General features: G+C 50.1%; 1 protein-coding gene across 1 annotated transcript; it reads left to right on the top strand.

Annotated features, from left to right (window-relative positions):
* LOC142193982 (piwi-like protein 1) lies at positions 1–14177 on the top strand. Its single transcript, XM_075263008.1, has 20 exons — positions 1–163; positions 1188–1262; positions 1484–1609; positions 1792–2003; positions 5097–5218; positions 5580–5660; positions 7749–7946; positions 8155–8266; positions 8407–8527; positions 9190–9307; positions 9730–9844; positions 10239–10426; positions 10538–10610; positions 10693–10893; positions 11505–11608; positions 11693–11763; positions 12122–12275; positions 13507–13632; positions 13828–13975; positions 14061–14177. The coding sequence occupies exons 1-20, from the start codon at positions 1–3 to the stop codon at positions 14175–14177; spliced, it is 2625 nt and encodes an 874-aa protein (XP_075119109.1).
* The last annotated feature ends 10694 nt before the right edge of the window (positions 14178–24871 follow it).

The raw sequence follows: 24871 nt of genomic DNA, 5'->3' as shown, positions 1-24871 counted from the left end.
ATGAGTGGACGAGCCAGAGCCCGAGCCCGCGGTAGAGCGCGTGCCCAGGAGCAGGCCGCACGAGGACCTCCTGGACCACCTAGACCCCCTGGCCCTCCTGGACAACCTAGACCCTCAGGACCCCCTGGCCCTCCTGGACAACCTAGACCCTCAGGACCCCCTGGCCCTCCTGGACAACCTAGACCCTCAGGACCCCCTGGCCCTCCTGGACAACCTAGACCCTCAGGACCCCCTGGCCCTCCTGGACAACCTAGACCCTCAGGACTCCCTGGACCGCCTAGACCTGCAGCACCCCCTGGGGGTCCTGGACTGACTGGGCCTCCTGGACTGCCTAGACCCTCAGCACCCTCTGGGCCTGTTGGACCCCCTAGGCCTCCTGGACCCGCTAGACAGGTTCTTATACAGTCACTTAGTGATTTCCTTCAAATTCCTAGTTAGATGAAAGTTGAAGTGCTGGTGCAGTATGTGATCTGTGAGGTCCGGCACTTGGACCCTATACAGATCAGCTTTGCCTGGGCACAGACAGCATGTGCAGGCTCTCCTTCACCACTATACAGTGAATGGGGCTGGTAAAACTCTAGAGATGAGCGAGTACTAATTGAAATACCCGTTTCGAATAGCACGCACCTATAGGAATGAATGGACGCAGTCTGCGTGCCGGCCGCTTCCATTCATACCTATGGGTGCATGGTATTTGAAACGAGAGTTTCGATTAGTACTCGCTCATCTCTAGTAAACTCTTTTAACCCATTTCCAACATCCGCTGTAAAGTTATGGTGGTTGTTGAGATCCTTAAATATGGCAGCCACCTTAGTAGTCTTCCCAGGGGCACATAGAAGTCGCCGTTTTGGACACCGTTGAAAAGTTTCCATGATGGCCACAAGGCCATTAGTGATCAAACCTTTTGTGGTTCATGAACCCCAGGGGGTCTAATAACAACCCCCATCTATTGTGTGGGAATTGGGATATCATGGTTGGTCTATGGGAATCTAGTTCTTGTGGTTGGTGCCATGGAATACCCCCGTGGTGCGTTACGACCAGGGCGTGCTCCATCAGCGGCGACGTGTGATGACTGCAAAATCACTGGGGAATGTTCTTTCTGATTCTTTTCTGATCACAGGCGCCGTGGGCCCAAGTTGCTCGGCCTGCAGAAAGACCACAGCCACCACCGCAGCCGCAACCGGCAGCAGAGCCTTTGCTTGTCGGACGAGGACGCCAGAGAGGTCCTCCGGCAGTGGAGAGACCAGCGGCTGAAGGTAAGTGCCCAGGACTTTGCCTATTGATGACCTAAGATGGAGCAGGACACTTATTTCTTTCCTCTTCCTGCTCCGACCTTTGCCTCCCAAAGAGAACAAAAACTGGGCAGAATCCGTCGCTGACTTGGGGGCGTAATCCACCACAAATCCTTCCGAGAGTTGAGGCTTTTGCACATGTAGTTTTTTCTGTTAGATCCCTCCTTTAACATACATGTATCATGTTTCAGTTCTACAGCTTTCAGCTGGATTTCAGGACGTATCGCTCGGGGAACGAGGTGGCCGTAGACGCGACATCCATGACCTCGGGGTGAACACCCGGCAAAGTATTGAACACGTCAAAGCATCGAAGTCTGGTTAGAAAACCTTTCTTGGTTATTATCTTTATTGGGAAAGCTGGATGACTAAGACTCGTTCTGCTATACCCCTCATGTAGCATCCTGGGAAAGCCCTGAGACTCCTCCCATTGGAGGCGCCATTTTGGTTGATAGAAGAGGGCGACTGATATTGTGTAGAAATTCTATTTTAATATTTGCAGGGGCCTCTGGTAACAAAATTCAGCTTGTGACCAACCACATTAAATTGGTCTCCCGACCCCAGTGGGCCTTGTACCAGTATCACATTGACTTCAACCCTCCGATGGAGTCCAGGCGTTTGAGGACTGCCCTTCTGTACCAGCACGAAGAAACCATCGGGAAAGCGCATGCCTTTGACGGAGCGGTTTTGTTTTTGCCAAAAAGACTGGATAAGGTGAGACCAGTGACCCACATTGTGCCTTTTGCCCCATGTCACTGTGGAGGTCATCATGTCTCCATTGGCTGCTTGGGCAATGTCCCCTCCCAACTCAATGCCCTCAGCAGGGTTACCAGGGCGGCAGTGGCGGCCGCAAGGCTTCTGTCCACTCTGTAGCGCCACCTACCTGTTCAGTGATGTAGCTGACTATATACATGGACCCTTCCTGGGGATGTGTCTAATGGATGCCATACAGTGGTATCTTCACGGTGGCGTCTCTGTAAGAAGACAGTAACACCCCCCCCCCTCTCGACTTATATACATGTCCTCCCTCTGACCTGTATCGGTGTCCTCCCCCTGGCCTGTGTCGGTGTCCTCCCCCTGGCCTGTGTCGGTGTCCTCCCCCTGGCCTGTGTCGGTGTCCTCCCCCTGGCCTGTGTCGGTGTCCTCCCCCTGGCCTGTGTCGGTGTCCTCCCCCTGGCCTGTGTCGGTGTCCTCCCCCTGGCCTGTGTCGGTGTCCTCCCCCTGGCCTGTGTCGGTGTCCTCCCCCTGGCCTGTGTCGGTGTCCTCCCCCTGGCCTGTGTCGGTGTCCTCCCCCTGGCCTGTGTCGGTGTCCTCCCCCTGGCCTGTGTCGGTGTCCTCCCCCTGGCCTGTGTCGGTGTCCTCCCCCTGGCCTGTGTCGGTGTCCTCCCCCTGGCCTGTGTCGGTGTCCTCCCCCTGGCCTGTGTCGGTGTCCTCCCCCTGGCCTGTGTCGGTGTCCTCCCCCTGGCCTGTGTCGGAGTCCTCCCCCTGGCCTGTGTCGGCGTCCTCCCCCTGGCCTGTGTCGGCGTCCTCCCCCTGGCCTGTGTCGGCGTCCTCCCCCTGGCCTGTGTCGGCGTCCTCCCCCTGGCCTGTGTCGGCGTCCTCCCCCTGGCCTGTGTCGGCGTCCTCCCCCTGGCCTGTGTCGGCGTCCTCCCCCTGGCCTGTGTCGGCGTCCTCCCCCTGGCCTGTGTCGGCGTCCTCCCCCTGGCCTGTGTCGGCGTCCTCCCCCTGGCCTGTGTCGGCGTCCTCCCCCTGGCCTGTGTCGGCGTCCTCCCCCTGGCCTGTGTCGGCGTCCTCCCCCTGGCCTGTGTCGGCGTCCTCCCCCTGGCCTGTGTCGGCGTCCTCCCCCTGGCCTGTGTCGGCGTCCTCCCCCTGGCCTGTGTCGGCGTCCTCCCCCTGGCCTGTGTCGGCGTCCTCCCCCTGGCCTGTGTCGGCGTCCTCCCCCTGGCCTGTGTCGGCGTCCTCCCCCTGGCCTGTGTCGGCGTCCTCCCCCTGGCCTGTGTCGGCGTCCTCCCCCTGGCCTGTGTCGGCGTCCTCCCCCTGGCCTGTGTCGGCGTCCTCCCCCTGGCCTGTGTCGGCGTCCTCCCCCTGGCCTGTGTCGGCGTCCTCCCCCTGGCCTGTGTCGGCGTCCTCCCCCTGGCCTGTGTCGGCGTCCTCCCCCTGGCCTGTGTCGGCGTCCTCCCCCTGGCCTGTGTCGGCGTCCTCCCCCTGGCCTGTGTCGGCGTCCTCCCCCTGGCCTGTGTCGGCGTCCTCCCCCTGGCCTGTGTCGGCGTCCTCCCCCTGGCCTGTGTCGGCGTCCTCCCCCTGGCCTGTGTCGGCGTCCTCCCCCTGGCCTGTGTCGGCGTCCTCCCCCTGGCCTGTGTCGGCGCCCTCCCCCTGGCCTGTGTCGGCGCCCTCCCCCTGGCCTGTGTCGGCGCCCTCCCCCTGGCCTGTGTCGGCGCCCTCCCCCTGGCCTGTGTCGGCGCCCTCCCCCTGGCCTGTGTCGGCGCCCTCCCCCTGGCCTGTGTCGGCGCCCTCCCCCTGGCCTGTGTCGGCGCCCTCCCCCTGGCCTGTGTCGGCGCCCTCCCCCTGGCCTGTGTCGGCGCCCTCCCCCTGGCCTGTGTCGGCGCCCTCCCCCTGGCCTGTGTCGGCGCCCTCCCCCTGGCCTGTGTCGGCGCCCTCCCCCTGGCCTGTGTCGGCGCCCTCCCCCTGGCCTGTGTCGGCGCCCTCCCCCTGGCCTGTGTCGGCGCCCTCCCCCTGGCCTGTGTCGGCGCCCTCCCCCTGGCCTGTGTCGGCGCCCTCCCCCTGGCCTGTGTCGGCGCCCTCCCCCTGGCCTGTGTCGGCGTCCTCCCCCTGGCCTGTGTCGGCGTCCTCCCCCTGGCCTGTGTCGGCGTCCTCCCCCTGGCCTGTGTCGGCGTCCTCCCCCTGGCCTGTGTCGGCGTCCTCCCCCTGGCCTGTGTCGGCGTCCTCCCCCTGGCCTGTGTCGGCGTCCTCCCCCTGGCCTGTGTCGGCGTCCTCCCCCTGGCCTGTGTCGGCGTCCTCCCCCTGGCCTGTGTCGGCGTCCTCCCCCTGGCCTGTGTCGGCGTCCTCCCCCTGGCCTGTGTCGGCGTCCTCCCCCTGGCCTGTGTCGGCGTCCTCCCCCTGGCCTGTGTCGGCGTCCTCCCCCTGGCCTGTGTCGGCGTCCTCCCCCTGGCCTGTGTCGGCGTCCTCCCCCTGGCCTGTGTCGGCGTCCTCCCCCTGGCCTGTGTCGGCGTCCTCCCCCTGGCCTGTGTCGGCGTCCTCCCCCTGGCCTGTGTCGGCGTCCTCCCCCTGGCCTGTGTCGGCGTCCTCCCCCTGGCCTGTGTCGGCGTCCTCCCCCTGGCCTGTGTCGGCGTCCTCCCCCTGGCCTGTGTCGGCGTCCTCCCCCTGGCCTGTGTCGGCGTCCTCCCCCTGGCCTGTGTCGGCGTCCTCCCCCTGGCCTGTGTCGGCGCCCTCCCCCTGGCCTGTGTCGGCGCCCTCCCCCTGGCCTGTGTCGGCGCCCTCCCCCTGGCCTGTGTCGGCGCCCTCCCCCTGGCCTGTGTCGGCGCCCTCCCCCTGGCCTGTGTCGGCGCCCTCCCCCTGGCCTGTGTCGGCGCCCTCCCCCTGGCCTGTGTCGGCGCCCTCCCCCTGGCCTGTGTCGGCGCCCTCCCCCTGGCCTGTGTCGGCGCCCTCCCCCGATTGGTTCCCGTTTTGTGGAAGTGAATGTAACCCATTGGCTGCCACAGTTGTGGTTTGTCCATACTTGGCAGGTCATTGGCTCGTCTCTAGAGGATTTTGGAGTTTTATATAACATGTTTGTTCTTCTTCTTAAAGACAACCGAAGTGTTCAGCCAAACCCGAAACGGAGAAAACGTGAAGGTGACCATCACTCTGACCAATGAGCTTCCACCGACGTCGCCCACCTGCTTCCAGTTCTACAACATCATCTTCAGGAGGTCGGACGGCCGTTTGTTTCCTTGGAGGGCCTTGTTGTATCCTGTTCACACTGAGGGCTCCTCTTGGTGGTGACACAATCACGATTTCTTGTAACGTAACGTGGCGCCCCCATGGCAGGGGGTCCGACACCCTGGGCTCCAGGTCAGGTGCTCCCTGAGTGTCGCTTCCACTTCCCAGGCCATGCCACGTCACATTAGGTGATTTCTAGCCCCCCGAGCCCCCTCCCTCAGGTATAAATCACACAGACCACTTACCTCAGTTTCTTAGGCCTTCTCAGTCACATGTTCTGGGTCCTTATAGCCACCTACTTACCTCTGAGCCTCCTCCTGTATATTAGCCTCCTCTTCTTTTACCCTCCAGACTTCTGAAGATCATGAACATGAAGCAGATTGGACGCAACTATTACAACCCCAACGATGCTGCCGAAATCAGAGCTCACCGGTAATGTCATAAGCAGAACTGTATGTATGTACCCCCCCCCCCCCCTGTAATAGGAGGAGGGGGAGGGGAGAACCAGGTATATAAAGTGCATCTCATATAAAGCGGACATCCACGAGGGGTTAAAATAATATACACTGCATGTACCATTATAGGAAGGCAGAGAAGAGACACAGTGACTGTACCAGCAGAATAGTGAGCGCAGCTCTGGAGTATAATACAGGATAAGTAATGTAATGTATGTACACAGTGACTGTACCAGCAGAATAGTGAGCGCAGCTCTGGAGTATAATACAGGATAAGTAATGTATGTACACAGTGACTGTACCAGCAGAATAGTGAGCGCAGCTCTGGAGTATAATACAGGATAAGTAATGTAATGTATGTACACAGTGACTGCACCAGCAGAATAGTGAGCGCAGCTCTGGAGTATAATACAGGATAAGTAATGTAATGTATGTACACAGTGACTGTTCCAGCAGAATAGTGAGGGCAGCTCTGGAGTATAATACAGGATAAGTAATGTAATGTATGTACACAGTGACTGTACCAGCAGAATAGTGAGCGCAGCTCTAGAGTATAATACAGGATAAGTAATGTAATGTATGTACACAGTGACTGCACCAGCAGAATAGTGAGCGCAGCTCTGGAGTATAATACAGGATAAGTAATGTAATGTATGTACACAGTGACTGTACCAGCAGAATAGTGAGCGCAGCTCTGGAGTATAATACAGGATAAGTAATGTAATGTATGTACACAGTGACTGCACCAGCAGAATAGTGAGCGCAGCTCTGGAGTATAATACAGGATAAGTAATGTAATGTATGTACACAGTGACTGCACCAGCAGAATAGTGAGCGCAGCTCTGGAGTATAATACAGGATAAGTAATGTAATGTATGTACACAGTGACTGTACCAGCAGAATAGTGAGCGCAGCTCTGGGGTATAATACAGGATAAGTAATGTAATGTATGTACACAGTGACTGTACCAGCAGAATAGTGAGCGCAGCTCTGGAGTATAATACAGGATAAGTAATGTAATGTATGTACACAGTGACTGTGCCAGCAGAATAGTGAGCGCAGCTCTGGAGTATAATACAGGATAAGTAATGTAATGTATGTACATAGTGACTGCACCAGCAGAATAGTGAGCGCAGCTCTGGAGTATAATACAGGATAAGTAATGTAATGTATGTACACAGTGACTGCACCAGCAGAATAGTGAGTGCAGCTCTGGAGTATAATACAGGATAAGTAATGTATGTACACAGTGACTGCACCAGCAGAATAGTGAGCGCAGCTCTGGAGTATAATACAGGATAAGTAATGTAATGTATGTACACAGTGACTGTACCAGTAGAATAGTGAGTGCAGCTCTGGAGTATAATACAGGATAAGTAATGTAATGTATGTACACAGTGACTGCACCAGCAGAATAGTGAGCGCAGCTCTGGAGTATAATACAGGATAAGTAATGTAATGTATGTACACAGTGACTGCACCAGCAGAATAGTGAGCGCAGCTCTGGAGTATAATACAGGATAAGTAATGTAATGTATGTACACAGTGACTGTACCAGCAGAATAGTGAGCGCAGCTCTGGAGTATAATACAGGATAAGTAATGTAATGTATGTACACAGTGACTGTACCAGTAGAATAGTGAGTGCAGCTCTGGAGTATAATACAGGATAAGTAATGTAATGTATGTACACAGTGACTGCACCAGCAGAATAGTGAGCGCAGCTCTGGAGTGTAATACAGGATGTAACTCAGGATCAGTACAGGGTAAGTGCCAGAATTTGGTACACTTTGCTCCAATAACCTGACCTCCATGTCTTACACAAGATTTACCATTTCGGTCTCTTGTCTAGTAGTCGGAGTGTCTGAGAAGATTTGGGGGGTTTAATCTTTGTCTATCCAGTGTGCGGCTGCTCTCGGTCTATTATATATCTGCTCCGTTTAGCCTCAGACAATATTGCTGGTAAATCTCTTGCTCCGTGTAGATTATTCCATTCTCTGCACTTGACATCCATTTCCACTCCAGCGTTTCTCACTAGAGGTCTCCGTGTTTCTTCCTCCCGTCAGACTCGCCATCTGGCCCGGTTTCTCCACCTCCATCCTACAGTATGAGACCAGCATCATGTTGAGCATTGACGTCAGCCATAAAGTTCTCCGGAATGAAACCGTCCATGACATGATGACCAATATCTATTCATCAGCCGGTCCTCAGAAATTCCAGGACATCTGTATCAAAGAACTGATCGGGCAGATTGTCCTGACCAAGTGAGTAAGAGCCCAGCGTCTCGCTCCATTTGTTTCAGTGCGGAGCGCTACACTTCAGCTATCTGCTTAGTTGAATGGAGACTTGTGTGCGTTGTCTGATCACTCGGCGAGCGTCGCTCCATTCTCCCGGCTGGTCGGAGCTGCCCTGGTAACTCTGCAGTCGCCCTTTACTGATCATTGATATCCAACACTTCCATCTTATTTGCAGATATAACAATAAAACCTACCGCATAGACGAAATCGCCTGGAACATGACTCCCGAGTCTACGTTTAAGAAGGCAGATGGGAGCGAGATCAGCTTTGTGGAATATTACAGAACCGTAAGATCTGCTACAAAAACTGAGGCGCCCAAGACCCAAACCTTGTCACCCAGCTTTCCCAGAAAATGAGTGTCCTCTCCTTTACATTTGCTCATGACTTTGTGATCGGTGTTTTTTATTTTCTTTTGGCTCCTCCGCAGCAATACAATATAAATATTAAAGACCTGAAGCAGCCGCTGATCGGGAACATCCCGCGAAGAACCAAACCGGGGGTCACCAATGGAACCATTATCCTGATCCCCGAACTGTGTAACCTGACAGGTGAGTGGTGCGTGTTGGGATACTGTGATGTGTTCAAGATCGGTGGGATTCAACTCCTGGGACCCCTGCGCATCATCCCTTTAAGCAGTACTGGCACTCAGATTATGCGACTTGTTCATCGGTCACACGGCCTGTTCGCAACCTGATTCCGTTCAATGGAGAGGGCTGAGCTGTAATACCAAGGACAATCATTATGCAACTTGCAGCGCTGTGCTTAGTTTCTTCTGTAGAGGCCACAGCGCTCACCCAAACGCCACAGTCTCTTCTAGATGCTGATCAGCCAGGGTCCCAGAGGTCAGATCCTTGCTGATCTTCAATGGTTGACCTATTCTGAGGATGGATTATCTACTCCAAACCCTTTAACGTGAGCGATAACAAAGCTGACCTTGCCTCCTGTTGTTGACTGTGCAAGAGTAGTCATGGGCTAGTGATGGTGTGTCCCTGGGATATGTCACCACTGTGGTATTGATGGGTCTGAATCCTAGCACCCCCACCGATCAGCTGTGTAATGGAGCCGTGGCACTTGGCTGAGCACTTCAGCCTTTTTGTTATCTGTACCTTTATCAGTGCCGTAACTACTATGTCACGTGTTTGGCGGGTTGCAGGCCCCTCTCTGCACCAGCTCCATAGTCGCACTTCTTGTCTTCTCACCTTATAAACAGGCCTGACCGACAGAATGCGAAGCGATTTCAATGTCATGAAAGATCTCGCTGTTCACACCCGCTTACCCCCGGACCAGAGAGAGCGCCAAGTGGCCAAGTTCCTGAACTATATCCACAAGTAGGTAGCCTGGTGATGCGAGGGTTGTCACCCCTGCTCGGGCCTAGTACTGGGGGAGGTCAAAGGGGAACAGGTGCAACAAAACCATGGATGTGTGGTGTTAGGTGCCGGAGACCTTCTCCTCCCTAACCCCCATCACGACGTCTGCCATACATGTACAGCCGATGTCATGACTTTAAACATGGTGCCGAGACCTGGCGGCAATGCCCACCATCAGATCTGATCACAAGCATGCCTTGGTCAAATGCAACCCAATCTTGCGAAGTGACCGTATGTGGGCACTGCCATGTCCGCCAGGACTGGTCCTTCTCCCAGTGGAGGTGGCAATCTATTGAAGGGTGCCAGGCCTCTCACACTCAGGGTGCTTAATAAGACATAGAACCCATAATGGCCCTTATCCCGTTTTCTTGTCTTTTCCTCAGGGACGACAGCGTGCAGAAGGAGCTCCGGGACTGGGGGCTGAACTTTGACACCAACCTTGTGAAGTTCACCAGCAGAGTTTTACCTCCAGAAAAAATTTTGCAAGGTGGCAAAACGGTGCGTGTATAAGGAGGGGATATAAAGGGTCAATGTCCCAGGGGTCTACCCACAAAAAAACCAAGATCCCTGTGGGATGGCCGTGCTAAGGCATGTTTGTGGTCACTTTCGTTCTTTGTTATAGTAGGGGTGTGTAGGAGGAGTTCTCCCTTATGGTTACCCTGCAGGGTCGCATGTGCTTGTGTCCCAAGTAGGGTGTAGGGAATCCATGACCAAAAATTCTTTTGGCTGGGTCTTCCTGTTCACTAGCAGCGGCTGTAACACCTGATCCTTGTGGGGTGCGGGTGTCTACTGATGGACCTATAATTCTATAATAGCATGCAATGCAGATCTATGACATTCGGGGGGGGGGGGGGTCTGTCTCTAATAAGGATGATTGATTCCTGGTTTGTAGGTAGAGTATAATCCACAGTTTGCTGACTGGTCCAGAGAAATCCGGGGACCTGTGCTGATCAGTGTGAAGGATCTGAGTAACTGGCTGCTAGTCTACACCCGGAGAAACTATGATGCGGCAAACTCCCTTCTTCAGAACATGTTTAAGATCACCCAGCAAATGGGCATCCGGATGAACCGGGCCGTGATGTGAGACTACACAGTTTACACTTGTCTGATATATATGAATTTTTAACGGGTGTGGATGTATATATATATATATATATATATATATATATATTATTTATTTATTTTTTATAGGGTTGAAATTGAGGACACGGTCGGCGGATATCTACAAGCCTTCCAGCAGAACATTACAGACCGCACAGAGATGGTGAGAAGACACTGGAGTGGTTGGGGATGTGACCAGCGAGCCGCAGACGTGTCGTCCTCTGACACGGTTTTCGCCCCCTTAGGTGGTCTGTATCTTATCCAGCATTAATAAGATGAAGTATGACTCCATAAAGAAGTACCTGTGCTTGGACTGTCCCATCCCCAGTCAGTGCGTCGTGGCCAGGACCTTAAGCAAACCCCAGACACTGATGTCCGTCTGCACCAAGATCGCCTTACAGATGAACTGTAAACTAGGAGGCGAGCTGTGGAGTGTGGAGATACCGGTACTGACCTGTATATGTGTGTAGTATGTGGTCTGTATACATGTAGAGTATGTGACGGTATAAATGTATAGTATATGGCCTGTACACGTGTATAGCATGTGGCCTGTACACGTGTATAGCATGTGGCCTGTACACGTGTATAGCATGTGGCCGGCACACGTGTATAGCATGTGGCCGGCACACGTGTATAGCATGTGGCCGGCACACGTGTATAGCATGTGGCCGGCACACGTGTATAGCATGTGGCCGGCAGTAGCTCAGGTGCTGTAACTTGTACTATAACTTAATTTTGACCCCTTTATCAATGACTCCGTGCCAGATTGGTTGCAGTCACCCAGCACTCCTGCTGATCAGCTGATACACATAGTATGGAGCAGAAAGCAGACAGCGCTGTTCTCTGTGTAGTGACCAAACCAAGTTACTGCAGCTTCGATACCATTCACTTGGGCGCCAAGCTGCAGTAACCTGGTGTGGCCACTACATGGACTACAGCGCTCCGTTCTCTGAGAACTTCTGGCAGCAATACTGGGTATCGGACCCCTGCCGATCCTGATATTGAGGGTGTCCTCTGAGTCCTGCAGAGGTGGTCATTTCCCCCCCTTCTCTTCCAGCTGGAGAGCACCATTATCATTGGGATCGATTGCTACCATGACACCCTGCAAGGCAAGAGATCGATTGCTGGCTTTGTCGCAAGCATGAATAAAAACATGACCCGGTAAAGTATCCAGCAGCGACTTCTCTCCGGTCTGTGCTCGTACAATGGCTGCCGCTTCTTCCTGACGTGATTATTTCCTTGCAGCTGGTTCTCCCGGTGTGTCGTGCAGGACCAGAGACAAGAGATAGTCGATGGCCTAAAAGTCTGTTTGCAAGGTAAGAGAGTAAAGATTCACAGGAATAGCAGAGTATGGCCTTCTATCTTTCAATGGGATAGTCCAGGATTGTAAATACCTGATCGGTGGGGGTAGCCCGCCAGCCCCTGCGCTGATCAGCTGTATGTAGACACTTCTGGCCCTTCTGCAGAGATTCACTGAATTTAATGGCCGCCGAGTGTCCGCCTAGGCCTCTGTACTGTGTATGGGATGGGTGACTCCAAATTTGTGCCATATATTCTGCTGTGTGAACATACCCTAATGATGTCTATGGGCGGTGTTGCACTTAATTGGTTGACTCTGTAACCTTGCAGTAGTGACTCTTCCTCATGACTCTTACATTGTGTCTTCCTCCTCAGCTTCCCTTCACGCCTGGTATAAGTGTAATGGCGGCCTGCCGAACCGCATCATCATCTACAGAGACGGCGTGGGCGATGGGCAGCTGAAAATCCTGGTGAACTACGAGGTGCCGCAGTTCATGGACTGTATCAAGTCTGCAGGGACAGATTACAGGTTGGTTCAGACCAGGATTTCTTTAACCAGTGTAGCCCCTTACTCTTGCACCAGACAATAGCTGTACAACCTTCCTCCAGCTGTTTTGTGACAGTTCTATTAAGGCCGGGGCCCATGTGGCTTATAAGCCGTGATCAAAACCAGTGTGTTTTCCTAGGTGCTCACTGCCGCCCCCGCGTCACCTTATACAATAGGCCGTGGAGGCCAGCAGTGAGTAGGCCCGAGCTATAATAATCGGAGCCCCAGGGGAGGTGAGAGAAAATAATAAACAGTGTTACTCACCTCTCCGGGATCCAATGTTAATCCTAGCAGGCTTCGGGCCTATATGGTAATGCCCAGACGTCACGTGGTCTGGGATATTACCATATAGGCCCAAAGCCTGTGCTTAGCAGTACCGTATAGGCCCAAAGCCTGTGCTAGTAGTAATAGCCTGTTACTGCTAGCACAGGCTTTGGGCCTGTATGGCAACAGACTTACTGCTACCATAAGGGTTTGGATCTATATGATAATATCTCAGACATCTGGGACATTACCATACAGGCCCAAAGCCTGCTAGGAGTAACATGAGCACAAACAGAATGTCATGCATTTTCCCCCCTCGGCTTATACTCGAGTCAATAAGTTTTTCCCGTTGTTTGTGGTAAAATTAGGGGGGGGGGTCGACTTATACTTGAGTACTGTATAAGTTTTTGTGCTGAAAAAGCCCCCCTCGGCTTATACTCGAGGAGGGGGTGTCTATAACCAGCCGCAATAGCAATGTATAGAATACTCCATAAAATAGTGAAAAAAAAAATAAATAGAATAAATAAAAGTGGGGGAAAAAAAAACTCAGTTCTCAAGCTCAGGGAAGGGGCAGACAGGCAACCAAAACACCCCCTCCCCTTCCCCAGCACCCAGCAATTACTGCATCCAAAAACTGACCATTTTAATTTTTGATATTTTCCAGTAGCTGCTGCATTCCCCCCTTGGCTTATACTCGAGTCAATAAGTTTTCCCAGTTTTTTTTGTGGTAAAATGAGGGGCCTTGGCTTTATATTCGGGTCGGCTTATACTCGAGTATATTTGGTATTTATATAAATTTATTTTATTTATATATTTTTTTTATTTTTTTTTTAGGGCCAAAAAAATTCAAAAACGTTATCAGTCATGTATATATCCCAAAATGTTCCCAATTTTCTCATAAAACAGTTGCGATTGGGATTTCTATATTGACAACCATTTTCTTTTCCAGCCCTAAACTCACAGTGGTTGTGGTGAAGAAGAGAATAAACGCCCGATTCTTCGCCATTTTCAGCGGTCGCCTCCAGAATCCGCCACCAGGAACTGTGGTTGACACGGAGGTCACCAGACCCGAATGGTAGGTGAGATGAGGTCACCAGACCCGAATGGTAGGTGAGATGCTTCAGGGTGGGCTGCTAATGTGTAAAGCATGGCTGCCGGGAACCCCCACCCTAACTCATCACATCTTTTCCCTTTCTGGTAAAAAGGCAGTCTTCCTCATGTTGATCTTCTTGTGGGTATTGTTAACTGCTCATGGTCTGCTTCTCCTCAGGTATGACTTCTTCATTATCAGCCAGTCTGTGAGGCAGGGAACGGTTTCGCCGACACATTATAACGTGGTGTACGACAACAGTGGCCTGAAGCCTGACCACATGCAGCGCCTGACCTACAAGCTGTGCCACCAGTACTATAACTGGCCTGTACGTCCTTACTGGATTAATACCGGAGGGGAGATCTATGGCGGATAAACCCTCCATTCACTGCGCTTTTTTTTTTTCCTTTTAGGGGGTCATCCGGGTTCCTGCGCCGTGCCAGTACGCCCACAAGCTTGCCTTTTTGGTTGGGCAAAGCATCCACAGAGAACCGCACAATTCCCTGTCCAGCCTCCTCTACTACCTGTAGCACGGACAGCGGCGGGATCTGTGGCGATGAGGGGATCGCAGTAAACCTCTGTCTGTCATTATATTATTATTTTTTCCGCCAGCGCCCCGGCAATTTGTTTTTGGTTTAGGTTTTTTTTTTTTTTTCAGAAAAAAACTAAGATGCTGCAACCACATCTTTCGCTGTCTAAAAAAAGACCGTGCAGACTTAGACTAAACCTTCTTAGGCTGTATTCACACAGAGTAACGCCAGGCGTTTTTTGTGTGTTTTTTGCACATAGCGCCGCGTTAACGCCGCGTTAACGCCGCGCTATTTAGCGGTGGCGTTGCCCGGCGTATACGCGGCGTAAACGCGGCGCTATGTGCAAAAAACACACAAAAAACGCCTGGCGTTACTCTGTGTGAATACAGCCTTATACTACACCAGATTTATCACAGTGCCTGATACATTATCAGACTGTCCTCCTATTATTTGGCTTAGCTTGCCGCAGGAGAATGGGCAAAAATTTGATGCAATGTAGGCCACGCCTACTTTCAGTGAAGCCACGCCCCCCTTTTGTACACATTTGAATAGTGTCTCTTGGTAAATGTGGTGCAGGGAAGTTGCTGCACCTATTGTAAATTCTCCCCGTTGGGTTTTTCTTCAAGCAAAACAGTGGAAGCTGAAATATAAATTAAGGGGAATCTTCCGCCTTATGGATGGAATTTATTTTGTTTTGGTTTTTTTGTAACCTGAAAGTGAAGGGAGAGGCAGATTCCAGCTGGATTTTGGGGTGGAATCCACAACAGCCGAAAAAAAGTTTTTTTTTTTTTTTTTTTTTTACGGTACCAGCAAAGTGAATGAGATTTGTGGGGGGGGGGGGGGGGAGAAACCACATGTTCACTTTAAATACAGAATCTGCTAGTATTTTCCCTATGTATTTAAAGGGATTCTATCATTAAAATCAATTTTTTTTGTCCCTAACATGTGGGAATAGCCTTAAGGAAGGCTATTCTTCTCCGCGCCGCTGTTCAATAGAAATCCCCATTTTCGATGGTATGCCAATGAGTTCTCTCGCAGCACTGGGGGCGGGCCTCAGCGCTCAAACAGCATGGGGGGGCGTTGTCAATGCTGTGAGAGCATTATCCAGAGATGCCTCCATCTTTTTAAGGATCACATCTTTGTGTCTTCTTCTGGGGGTTGGCTTCAAACGTATAGGCCTCGGGTAGCTGACTGCGCATGCCTGCCGGCCACCGGCAGGCCTTGTGGCCGGCGGGCATGAGCAATCGGCTTTGCCCGAGGCCTAGAAGTTTGAAGTCAACCCCTGGAAGAAGACACACAGAGAGCTGGTTGCTGAAGAAGATGGAGGCATCGCTGGAGAGTTCTCTTGCAGCATTGGGGACGCCCCCCCATGCTGTTTGAGCACTGAGGACCGCCCCCAGTGCTGCGTGAGAACTCATTGGCATACCGGCGAAAACCGGGATTTCTAACAAACGGCGGCGCAGAGAAGACATCTAAAGGTAGGAGAAGAATAGTCTTTGCGTTATCCATTCTTTCTGAAGTTTCGGCACATTTGGAGAGTTCTGTCGTCCTTTAGTTGTATTTTGTGTTGATGTATATTCACTTTGTGCTGAAAACCATCTTTATTTTTGTAGTTTTTCTGTGTTTATTTTTTTTTCCTTTTTGTGGTAAATAAACCCGGTTTGCACATTTATTTGTGTGTGGTAACCGCTTTATGTCAGTCATTACGATGCAGGGAGTTCTGTTCACTCGGCCGAGGCCACTCTATGAAAATAAAGTTGTACGCTTACAGTTGTGTGAATAAGGCCTTACTGCTGTTGTGTTTGCTCTGGGGTTGCTATGGTAGCAGCATCAGACTTCTGTAGACTTCCTGTCATGTGACCTCCACTCATAGGGGTCGGCATCAACCAGAGACTCCTTCTTATATCTGACACATGAGCAAAGTTCACACCAGTCGATTCTAGTACAAGTATATCATTTATTTTTGGATGAAAGACAAACAAGTGGCCGGACAGGTGTACCAGACTGTAAATATACTGTGACATCACTGTGTGTATTATCCCTGTACTGTGACATCACTGTGTGTATTATCCTGTACTGTGACATCACTGTGTGTATTATCCCTGTACTGTGACATCACTGTGTGTATTATCCTGTACTGTGACATCACTGTGTGTATATTATCCCTGTACTGTGACATCACTGTGTGTATTATCCTGTACTGTGACATCACTGTGTGTATTATCCCTGTACTGTGACATCACTGTGTGTATTATTCTGTACTGTGACATCACTGTGTGTATTATCCCTGTACTGTGACATCACTGTGTGTATTATCTCTGTTCATGTTCACTTTACATGTTCACTTTAAATACAGAATCTGCTAGTATTTTCCCTATGTATTTAAAGGGATTCTATCATTAAAATCAATTTTTTTTGTCCCTAACATGTGGGAATAGCCTTAAGGAAGGCTATTCTTCTCCGCGCCGCTGTTCAATAGAAATCCCCATTTTCGATGGTATGCCAATGAGTTCTCTCGCAGCACTGGGGGCGGGCCTCAGCGCTCAAACAGCATGGGCGGGCGTTGTCAATGCTGTGAGAGCATTATCCAGAGATGCCTCCATCTTTTTAAGGATCACATCTTTGTGTCTTCTTCTGGGGGTTGGCTTCAAACGTATAGGCCTCGGGTAGCTGACTGCGCATGCCTGCCGGCCACCGGCAGGCCTTGTGGCCGGCGGGCATGAGCAATCGGCTTTGCCCGAGGCCTAGAAGTTTGAGGCCCACTGTACTGTGACATCACTGTGTGTATTATCTCTGTACTGTGACATCACTGTGTGTATTATCCTGTACTGTGACATCGCTGTGTGTATTATCTCTGTACTGTGACATCCCTGTGTGTATTATCCCTGTACTGTGACATCGCTGTGTGTATTATCTCTGTACTGTGACATCACTGTGTGTATAATCTCTGGCCCGTGACGTCGCTGCACGTATTATCCCTGTGCGGTGAAGCCACTGCGCGTATTATCTCACAGAGTCTTCCTATGGGTATCTTGTTACACCTCCATCCACTTCAGCCTTATTGTAGACCATAAACACAACTGGGGTGAAATAATCCCCGGTCCTACTCTTCTATATGGAATTGTTAAAGGGACAAGAACGTACGTGGACTTCTCCTTCTTGGTTGTCGGGACATGAAACACCATGAAGATCTGGAGCTCTTGGCTTAGATACTTTCTATCGTTGCTCTTTTGATGCCGGATAGGGCTGATCGTTGTGTGCGCTCACTGTCGGGATCCTCAGGGCTGTGTATGGCAGCACGGCAGACGTTTTTCAGGATGTGTTGTTGACCTTATGTGATCCAGCATGGTCCAAAAAAAATCTGTGCATTGAGGTCACCTGACGGCAGACGTTTTGTTGCCTTTGTGACTGTCCTCAGTCTCTTTTCACGGACACGATTCGGAGTTCTATATAACAATTACGGGATATTTTTTTGTCGGCCTGTTCTAGAAATCATGTTCTCCGTTCTAGGACAATGGACCAGCCTTTTGTCTTCTTCTGCCTTTTGTAACGTTTGTTGTTTGGGAGGAACCTGGCTATAAAGTTGACAATATCCTATGATCGTCACACATCTTTACCAGGACGACTGACCAGTCCTCCATGTGATTGTGTAGCCGCAGTCATTGGGATGTCCTCGGGTCACCTCTCCGGTAGACCTGACGTGACCTGAAGCAGGGGTTTGAATGAGGTCATTGTCTGACCCTTTGTCACTGCGGACAGTCCCTGAATGAGCCGATGCCCTCTGTGACCAGGTCACTCCTATAGATCTGAGAGAGGGACAGTTGGTTTTGAGCCTTTTGCGTGCATTCTGCCCCAAACGCAATGTATATGGTGCAGATCTTCTGCTTCGTACATACACCACATGGGAAGCCTTATTGGTCCTCGGCTCTTAATCCTAGAATTTAGGTATTTCATTCAGTCCCATTGCCCCTGGTGTACAATATCCAGCCCTCGCCCTGAACTGTATATATAGCAGTATGATGGATCAGTCTGGGTTTGGTGATTGTCAGGAGACGTTACCTGCCTGACTACTATGTGCCAGCTGTAACGTTTGGAGGAGGAGTGGTATTGCTATGGGCCGTTTTTAAGGGGTCTTTTAAGGAAGTTCTAACTTTGCAACAGTCATTTTGGAAAATTTTTGCTTCCAGTTTGGGGAAAGCCCTGTTCTGTCCCAACACAACTCCGGCTCGGGCCACAAAGCAAGATCCATAAAGGCACGGTTGGGGGATTTTGGTGTGGAAGAACTTCTGATCGGCTGACCTGACGGTGCTCTGACCTCAATCCTATGTAGCACCCAAGGGTTGAACTAGAACGGATCTGGTGAGTCAGGTCCTATCAATGTTCAACATCGTTGTTAGCCCTCACAAATGTTCTTCTGGACAAATAGGCAAAAATTCCCACAGTATACTCTGAAATCTTGTAGAAAACCTTCCTAGAAGAGTGGAATAAAGGAGGGAACAACTCCATAGTAATATCTATGGGTTTAGAATGGATACGAAGCCACCACCGAAGAGTTGGTGACCTAAGTTGTCATTACATGGAATTGACTGTCATCTCTTCGGCTAAGAGGAGGCTCCAAATCTGTCCATCGAGTCTCGCTATTAACTTGTGCGACTTTTATTGCACTGACCCCAACGCTTTGAATCTAACCAATTGATGCTTCGTTGGAAATGTTTTAAGGATTCTTCCTCCGCATGCTCACACGGACCTTCCAGAAGATGTTTGAGAATGAGGGAAAGATCCTACTTGTTGGATTGGGTATGAAGGAAAGCAATCCCACTAGGGTTGGTGCCATTCAACGAGTGGAGACGGGAGCAACTGTACCTTCTCATAGGATGAAGTAGCAGAGCACTGGGTGTGTTATGGTCCCTTTGGTTGTCTTTAAGGGTGGACTTTCCCTTTAAGCTCTTGCACGTATTGTCCATCAGAATTCCCAGGAATTGTCACGACAGAACTTTCAGAATCTTAAGAACTAAACAATTTTCTGATCGAAGTCGAACCTTCCCTGAAAATTGGACTTTATACCTAGAAACCCCGTCAACGTGAAAACCTCAAAGATTGTCCCTTCGCTGAAACTTTTGCCTGTAGATGAAGTTTTGCCCGGAACCAGAGCTCTGTCAGCTTGTCCAGCAGACGCTTCCCTCCTACAAAGAGTTAACTGAGGCCCGTGTTTTTTGGTTTGGTAACTAAATCTCTGCAGCTTCAGCAATCTGCTGCCCTGTAACAATGGCGTACATGCTGGCACAGGTGATAAACATCTCGGCTTTGACGACGCTTAATTTGCAGACACGATGACGGGCCCATCTGAAGCTCGCAATTCTGATGTTACGAAACCAAATAGATATTGTGCTGCTGCGCTCTCCGAGGCGGCGGATTAGGAGGGATTTACAGACGTGTAGGAGGTTCCCTAAATGTTACACAAGAGTCTGGCTCAGATGCTGAAAAACTGGTGGCCCCAGAAGACCCTGTAGGATCTACAAGGGACACTTAGAGCAGATCCTGCAATAATAATAACCTGTTTAACCCTTTCACTATAAAAGGGCATATATTAAAGCTCCTAACATGGTCATGGGGCCTATAGTTGTTATAGATCTTGTGCTGGTATATTTTATATGGTATAACGACCTTGTAATGGCTGCTACCTCTACAGCTCTGTCCCAGCCCTATAAGGGGGTGTAAGGATAGCATTTCATTATTAGAGATGAGCGAGTAGTGTTCGATCGAGTAGGTGTTTGATCGAATACTATGGTATTTGAAATACTCGTACTCGATCGAACACTACTAGCTGTTCGAAGTTTAAGGTTCGATGCAGGACCAGCGTTGATTTGCAGAATGCTATACATTCTGCCAATCAACGCTGGTTCTTCTCTTACCTTTAGAAGTTTTCTCCGTGCAGCGTCCCCACGGCGTCTTCCGGCTGGAATTCACTCTGCCTAGGCATCCGACCTAGGCAGATCTGACTGCGCATGCGCGGGCATGCCCATGCGTGCGCAGTCGGCTCTGCTCAGGCGTCGGGCCGGGCAGAGCCGACCACTCATGCACAGTCGGCTCTGCCTAGGCCCCGATGCCTAGGCACAGTGAATTCCAGCCGGAAGACGCCGTGGGGGCGCTGCGCTGGGAGAAGACTTCAAGGGGAATCCAGCCCGACCGTCACTTGTGGACTTGGTAAGTATAATTGTATCGAATTTTGCCTACCCCTGAAACGAGCATTTCCCCCCATAGACTATAATGGGGTTCGAAATCCGTTCGAACAGCCGAACAGTGAGCGGCTGTTCGAATCGGATTTCGAACTTCGGACATTTTAGTGTTCGCTTATCTCTAATCATTATATTTTGCCCAGAAAACCCTCTTTTAAGGTAAAATAACAAGTGAAATAATAAACCTACAACCGTGCAGGATGCAGAAGTCCAATCGCTGGAGGGGAGTAGAGATGGACGTATCTCCCAAGATTTGATTCGGGTTCGACAATCTTGTTCGCGGTGTCCTGTGCTCTCATGGTGAAGTCATGCCTGAGGCCTGGGCTTGGGCCACCAGCATTAAAATGGGCATGCTGAGAGTCAGCCTACGCAATCTGTCCATCCTAAGCGCTGCGCTGAAGCCCAATCTCTGGCCTTGGTAGTGAGCCTGAGCTGATGATGTCACAGGAGAACACCAGACTCCACGAGGAGACCAAAAAGTGGCAATGTTTTTTTCTAGGGCTTTGTTTTTAAAAGTGCTATTCAAAGTGGTTGTCAAGGAATTGTGCCAACCCTTCTAGAGGCTGGGGGTCGTGGTTTAAAAACCTTGTCTCCAGCAGGAATTGGTTTTGTTGTTAAAAGGAAGGTCACGTTGGGCACAAGACTTCTGGCAATGAAGTTTCAACATAACACCAGCAGCAGAATTTTTTTAAATTTTTTTATACCACTCCTGGCCTCCACAGAGTTTGGAATAAAATATTAATGTCCCACCCTAATGATGATAGGTCACTAATGGGGATGAGCGAACTTATTTGGATCAAAACGGACTCTACATGAATTTTTTAAAAGTTTTGGACTTGACCTAAGTCTTGTGGTTGCTGGTGTCCTCTTCTGGCCTCTGACTGATGGCCTAAATCCTGAGAGCACATCTGAGGCCGGTGATTGGTCCTCAGTGGTCACATGGAATGTGCTGACTTCATGACGGTGGGCCAAAGTGGTGGCCCCCATGGTGTGTGAAGTTAGCCAGAGGTTGGAAGAAGACACCAAGGGAACTGCAGATTCTGCAAGGAAGCCCAGGAGAGGGAAGGAGAGTAAAAATAGTGATATAATGATCTTCCCTCACCTCTCCGGGCAGCCGAGAGACGTTTGGCTGGAAGAGGATGCCCAGAGGTGAGGGAAGATGAGTATAACTGTTATTTTTACTCATTACCCCTTGGTCTCCACTAGAGATGAGCGAGTAGTACTCGGTCGAGTAGGTATTTGATTGAATATTACGGTATTCGAAATACTTGTACTCTGTCGTATACCACGCGGTAAACACAGCAAAAATTTGATTCCTCTCCCTCCCGCTATTGCCCATCTCCTGTCATATACTGCAAATGTGTAAGGCTAGCGCAAAGGGACGAGGACGGGGGCGTGGAAATGCAGCTGGGGGCCCAGGCCACGGTCAGGCTACGGTGGATCCAATGCCTACTGGTGAGGGGCAGCCAGCAATATGCTCATCCACAATTCCTGGCTTGATGGCAACGTTAAGCAGGGTGCAGGGTACAACGCAGACCAGGCCTGAGCACCAGGAACAGGTGTTACAATGGCTAGCGGATAATGCTTCCAGCTGCATCTCCAGCAGCCACTCAGCCACTACCTCCAGTCGTCTTCTTACCCAAGAGTCTCCCCCTCCTTCCTCCCAACCTGTCCAATCTTCCCAGCAGTCATCCCACCCTTGTCCCCTCCCAGGAACTGTTTTTGGGCCTAAAAGTCTGCTGGTACAAGGCTCACCTCACCCCAAGGGCCTGAAAAGTAATTTTTGTATGGCTCAGTTTAAGGGCCTCTAACTTAATTTGGAAGACCTCACCTCAAGGGCCACAAAAGTAATTTTTGGAGGTCTCACTACATCACACACATATAAACAATGACAGTTAAGGGTGGGGGCTGTTGGATTTCCCATTGCCTATTCCATCTGTGGTTTTCATGGGCAATGTGATTTAAAGGGGTGCTTGTTAATGTTTCTTAAGCTTAAAATTTGTCTTTCTGTCAATATTAATGTAGAGGAAAGAAGGTTTCCAGGTATTTTCCCACTTTGATAGAGGTTGTAGTGAGTGTATAAAGTGTGTAGTTGTTAGGCTGTGATGTTGGGGTAATCCTGGGACTTTGGTGTGTTAGATGCCCCCAGACATGCTTCCCCTGCTGTCCCAGTTGCATTGCAGAGGTGTTGGCATCATTTCCTGGGTTGTCATTGTGGACGTGATGATTCCAATTGGTCGAATTTTGATTCCTCTGGAACGAGCATTTTTTCCTCGTAGACTATAATGGGATTTGATATTTGATCGAATAGTCGAATATTGAGGGGCTACTCAAAACGAATATCGAATATTTCACTACTTGCTCAGCTCTAGTCTCCACCTATTATACTCTAGGTTCTAAGGAGGCCCAAGTATATGATGATAGAATTTTCTATTCACACCAAATACGTTTGGCCTGGAATGAACTTCACAGATATTTACTGAAAAGATTCGGCCGAAGCCTGTGAACTATATCCAGACACTGTGGTATATACACAATATACTAACAAATAACAGGTTGGCAGTTTCCACTAGGATACGGTATACACCTGCAATGTTAATTACTGTCACTAGAAGCTTCAATCGCTGGTAAGAAGATACTGCCTATGCAATTTCTAAAATCCTGCAAAAAAAAAATACCGAGGTGGAATAAGCTGTGGTTGGGGCACCCCTATAGTGGCAGAGAAGTTATGGGCAAGAGTATTCAACCATTTTCGTGCAATATGATCTTTTGGAGGATTTGTGGTGTGGAAATCCGACTATCAGACCCAGAACAAGATTGATAATTCATTTTAGGGATCAGTGGAGAGCCCAGTGATTGGATCCTCATCTATTCAAAATATTTCCTATTGATAGGATCACATGTAAGACCTATAACCCGGGGGAATAGTATACCAGCCAAGGATATAAATAGACTTGACAGGCTGATCAGGAGGGCCAGCTCTGTCCTGGGGAGCCCCCTGGACCCAGTACAGGTGGTGGGTGACAGAAGGATACTGTCTGTGGTGGCCTCCATGCAGGAGAACAAATCCCACCCCATGTATGAGACTGTGATAGCACTGGGCAGTACTTTCAGTGACTGACTGCTGCACCCCAAGTGTGAGAAGGAGCTATCAGAGATCCTTCCTCCCAGCGGTCAGGCTGTATAATCTATATCAGGCCAAGCGAAGACACTCCGCACAGAGAACTAAATGATCCTGAGTCTTTCTTTTCTTCTTATTTGCTCTGACTCCTGGTATCTTCTATCTGCTCTGAGCTTGTCTGTGTTCTGTCCTGTAATATATTACTGTATTATCCAGGCTGCTGTAACACACTGAGTATCCCCATGGTGGGACTGTTAAAGGATTATCTTATCATATCTTACTGAAGTAATAGCAACCCTGTCCTCTGTGTAGTGCTAGTTCTGAGACATTGCCGCACTGCTCCTATTACTTGCTCCCTCTCCAGTAGCAGTTTTCAGAGGTTGCCAGAACAGTGGGTCTGTGCAGGGTTCAGGTGTTGGGCTCCTACAGATCATTTACTGGATGGTTCATCAGTATTAATTTAAGTCAGTTTGGGGCCACTCTGTGCTATAGCCATCATGCGGACAGAGCTGTTCTGAGACTATGGATGAGAAAGCTCTCTCTGCCTCTCTCCCAGCAAAACTTCCCAGCACTGAATATTACATCCAGCGATCAGCAGTGTATAAGCAGACCACGGTCTCTCTTGTTCCTGAGGCTGAAAAATTGCCACTTCCTGCAGTCACTTCTTCAAAAATTTTACAATAGACTATGATAATATTCATGAAGTCTGAACTGTGGGTAACAATGACTCCCCCATGAAATGTAAAGATCACAGTCAGGAAACGTAGAATCTGTATAAATAAAGCTTTATTGTACATTTCATATAGTTAAGGGTTATATTCACATTATTGAGGGATTGGAAGGTTTATGCTGCTGGATATATATTTTTTTTTGCTTCATGCGCGGTATAACTCGAGAACATTCGTCAGCTGTCAAGCAGTTTCCCCATGCGACCTGCGGCGTGTATGCTATATTCTAGAAGATATTCATCATGGCGGTGACTTAGGTCCCAGGAACACAGCATCTAGAATGGGAAAGAATCCAGATTATAACGGATATTACACCCCAGATATCTGGAAAAAAAATGGATGACCTAGTGGTGGACATACTGGTTGTCGCCTAACTATTGGGAAAAATTATCTGATGTTTTTCTTGTATTGTTTCTTTAAGAAACGGACTATAACATCTTAAAGGGGTTTTCTTATTTTATTGAAATAAAGTTTAAAGGGATTGTCCAGCAATGATAGCAAACTCAAAGTTGGGTGTAAAAGAACAACCATAAAAAATCATTTCAACCTATCCCTGGCACTCTTCTGTATAGTCCCGTCCTGACCCTGAGAGGCCCACGTGACCCCTGA

This window comes from Leptodactylus fuscus, chromosome 2 (assembly GCF_031893055.1).
Source record: "Leptodactylus fuscus isolate aLepFus1 chromosome 2, aLepFus1.hap2, whole genome shotgun sequence".
In the NCBI taxonomy this organism is placed as follows: domain Eukaryota; kingdom Metazoa; phylum Chordata; class Amphibia; order Anura; family Leptodactylidae; genus Leptodactylus; species Leptodactylus fuscus.
This window is presented reverse-complemented; position numbering and strand designations above follow the sequence as displayed.